The sequence below is a fragment of the Propithecus coquereli genome, unplaced genomic scaffold, assembly GCF_000956105.1.
Source record: "Propithecus coquereli isolate 6110/MARCELLA unplaced genomic scaffold, Pcoq_1.0 Scaffold3, whole genome shotgun sequence".
In the NCBI taxonomy this organism is placed as follows: domain Eukaryota; kingdom Metazoa; phylum Chordata; class Mammalia; order Primates; family Indriidae; genus Propithecus; species Propithecus coquereli.
The window spans coordinates 13,346,702-13,350,682 of record NW_012148618.1 but is presented as its reverse complement, the minus strand read 5'-3'; the positions used below and the strand labels follow the sequence as shown (position 1 = coordinate 13,350,682).

General features: G+C 34.8%; 1 protein-coding gene across 1 annotated transcript in view; it reads left to right on the top strand.

The window, feature by feature from the left end:
• Window positions 1-3,981, top strand: part of TMEM87A (transmembrane protein 87A) — a 51,617-nt gene that overhangs the window by 22,790 nt on the left and 24,846 nt on the right. Inside the window, exons 8-10 of the mRNA XM_012649133.1 lie at window positions 1,004-1,065; window positions 1,891-2,074; window positions 3,123-3,223. Of these exons, the coding sequence (XP_012504587.1) occupies window positions 1,004-1,065; window positions 1,891-2,074; window positions 3,123-3,223 (347 nt within the window). The remainder of the gene's footprint in view (window positions 1-1,003; window positions 1,066-1,890; window positions 2,075-3,122; window positions 3,224-3,981) is intronic.

Sequence of the window (3,981 nt, the reverse complement as noted above, 5' to 3'; positions counted from 1 at the left end):
AATCTGTCTCTGGAGATGATTACTTCTCAGATAAATCAGATTTTTATTTATTAATCATACTTAAAATTTATCTAGCTCATTGTCAGTTAGTCTTAAAATAGTCAATCTGAAAATAGTTTTTCAATTACAGACCATCTTAAAATAGTAGGTTTGCTTCAGTGAGGCAGATATGTCTTTCAGATTCATGCTGTTACTATCACTTTTTCTGCTTCATTAAACACTTTGTAATTATTAACAAAGTTTTTGGAAAAAATGTTAACTAGCAAGTTTTGGGAAAGTTCAGTTCTATGTTTATGGGATGGTGCTTTGCTTCCATCTGAAATTTTGAGTTATTATTTTCAGTTTGGAGTGAGGCTCTAGGGTACATGATTAGGAAGCTGGATTGTTTTCCACCTTATTTTATCAGGGAAAAATAAATGCAACCCTGTGCATCATCTGTGTGGTTAATATGAATTTCTGTTTTTTTATATCTTCTTCTGAAAATGATGCAGTAATGTGTCAAGATCACATAAAATTGTAGTTGGTAGAAAAATAATAAAGCATTAGGAAAATATAGGTAAGGAAGGAGAGAAAATACAGAAGGTGGTAGAATGAAGAAAGGAAGTCCTGTAAAACATATTAGTGATGTTTTGTAAGAAGAAGTATATATGAAATGTATTTGGAATTTATAGTACATGATGAGTAGTTCCAAATGGACAGCTAGAGAAGGCTTTATGGAGGAAATATCATTCAGTCTAGTCTTTAAGGAATGTAAGAATGGGAACAAAAGGGCTTTCCCACTTCAGACTGGAACAGAGCCGTGGAAGCCTGTGCAGGACACAGCATGAACTATGAGAATACTTAATGAATTTCAAAGTGCTGTACAATGTAATATGCACCAGGATTGAAGTGGTTAAAAGTAAATGATCCAGTGAACTTTTCATTAATTTCATTGAACATTAGACAGTGTTTTTGTTTAATTTCTGTATACATTAAATTAATTCTAAGGACTGTGTTTTGACAGTGACTGTTGAAGTGAAGGGTCCCTATGAATACCTCACGCTTGAAGACTATCCCTTGATGATTGTAAGTGACCTTTTATTCTTTACCCTCAACATTGAATGAGTTTAGCTTGAAAGATTGTCCGTGTTTTGTGGCAGTATTCTTTTTTCAAAGATTTATACCTACATAGTTAAGAAAATGTTGCTTACAATTCTAGATTTATTTCTTATTAGACTGAGACTTTGGGAGGGTCAGTGTACCCTTGTATACCTTATTTTCTTATTTGTAAAACGAAGGAGTCAATAATCTGTGGATTTTAGACTTGGGAAGTACTTCAAAGATTGTCTGACATCTCATTCTCTCTAGGATCCATAGCGGGGCATTTCTTACTACAACCCTGTCATTTCTGATCCCACTTACAGTAACCACATGATGAAACTTCCTACTCTTCATTGTGTGTGCCTGAGTATGTGTGCATGCACCTGTGTCTGAGAATATCCTTAATCTATTTTCAGACTTCCTTTGTTCGTGATTATTTTCTTCTTCCTTCCCCTTTATTAGTTTTCCCATTTTGTCATATTTCCTTGCCTCTAGATGTATCCTCACCCAGTCATGCCTTTTTTCCTCTTCGGTGTTGTCTTCATTTATATAACTTTAGATTATGAGCCGAGAAAGCTCTTTTAATACGGAAAAACAGTCACTTTTGAGAAATTCTTACATCATCTTCCTGTGCTCAAGGGGAGATAATTCTTTCCTGTTAGTATTAAACTACAAAGAAAATTATTTTTAAATAGAAGGTAGAATATGTATATTTTTGTAGTTTGTTAAAACTATATGTTGATTCTAAATCTAGATACTTGACTCTTAGCCCTAATTCTTCTTTTTATCTCTTATTCAATTTTATGACAGTTTTTTATGGTGATGTGTATTGTATATGTCCTATTTGGTGTTCTGTGGCTGGCATGGTCTGCCTGCTACTGGAGAGATCTCCTGAGAATTCAGTTTTGGATTGGTGCTGTCATCTTCCTGGGAATGCTTGAGAAGGCTGTCTTCTATGCAGAATTTCAGAATATTCGGTACAAAGGAGAATCTGGTATGTAACCAAAAAATATTTATCAATTTGAGTGATTGGCAGGTGAGAGATGTGAAGATTTTCCTAAGGTCAGCAGTCATTAAACAGGTCTAATTTTCCAATTACTTAATTTTTAGACTAACTTAAGCAGAATCACTGTAATTGTGACTTTTATTTTTAATCTCACAATTTATGGATTCAGTGATGTGAGTAATTTTACTGAAATACCCTCACAAAAGTTGTAATTATAGACTATATTGGGAATGATTATTACCATCACCAAATCTCAATTGCCATTGATTTCTATGTCACCATTATAATATACATCTAAGAAAGAAGGTAAACAGTGCCAATTTAATTGTAAGATGGAATTGATTGTAAGACACACCTTGATTTCAGAGATGTTAAAATGTGGGATAAAATGCATCTAAGAATTGATGTTAGTAATATCAAGAAAATAGGAGGGTGCTTACGGTTTAGTAAGGTGAACTGGTAATAAATTGTTTTATGCTGAGGTTTTTTGTGATCAATTCTCTTACCAGACTATTTGATTAGTAATAATTGTTGCAAGATATACTAATTAGATCTTTCGTTGGTCTTTGAAAAGTCTTGAAAATAGTAGATGTAAAAATGAATTGAAAACTGTATGGTCCTACATGTGTGTGCATATGAGTGTATTTTGCACTTTTCTTTTGTGTAGCTATATTTCATAATTTTTGAAAATGGTGGTGGTGGTGGTGGGGTAGAATTTCCTTGCTGCTACAAACTGTTCATATAGGTAGGGTGGGGTATTCTGTCATGGTTTTAGTGAAATTGGCAGTGGGTAGGGGAGGAAGCTGAGTTGAGTACACCTCTATTGCCCTATATACCCATGAGTAAGATTGCAAGTGATATCACTTTGTATATTTGTAAAAATTGCAGAAGAGTTTTTCTATTTTAGTAGGACTAATACCAATGCTCATTCTGGAGAATGTTAGAGAGCTGCATTCTGGAACTGGAATCATGCCTGTTGCCTAATCTAGATAATTGTGTCATTTCTTCCTTTCTTCTTCCTGTCTTCATTCTCAAGTCCAAGGTGCCTTGATCCTTGCAGAGCTGCTTTCAGCAGTGAAACGCTCACTGGCTCGAACACTGGTTATAATAGTCAGTCTGGGATATGGCATAGTCAAGTAAGTATTCACTTCTTGTGTGGAAGAGCAAGTTAAAATGAAACAGTATTGCAGGTTCCTAATGTGGTAGTTCTGAAATAGTTGATAAAAGAATTCTGAAATAAAAGATACGTGAAATTTTGTAGCATTGTAAGTATTGCCAGAATATTAGTATTTCATTTCACTTCTTACAAGGAGTATCTGCAGGAAAACCTGCAATATAACAAATGATATTGAAACACCAAACTTATCAAGTAAATTTATAACAACTTTATTCTTCTGAAATATTTTTGCAAATCAGGTTTTTTATGGGACCAGCATGAGTGTCTTCTATAGGCATTCTTCTAGGCATTGTTCTAGGCTCTGGGGATACAGCAAGTTTATAAAAGACTTGGAGTTTACATTTATGGAGGGAAGGGACAAAGACAAAATTTAAATAAGTGAGTAAAATATCTAATATGTCAGAAAAATGCAATGGAGTAGATAATGCAGGGACAGGGGACAGGGAGTGCTAGTGCTAGGCAGGAGCTGGAGCTTGCAGTTGAAAATAGGATGATGAAGGAAGGCTTCAGTTCACTTAGTGACATTTAAGCAAAGACCTCAAGGAGGTGAGGGAGCTATATGTCTACCTAGGGGAAGAGATGCTGAGATGAGATCAGATTTTGTGTATATTTTGAGGGTAGAACTAGAACCAGTGGAATTTGCTGAGGGATCAGATGTGTGATGTCAGAGAGAAGAGGAATCAAGGATGATGCCAACTGTTTTGGTCAGATCAAGTGG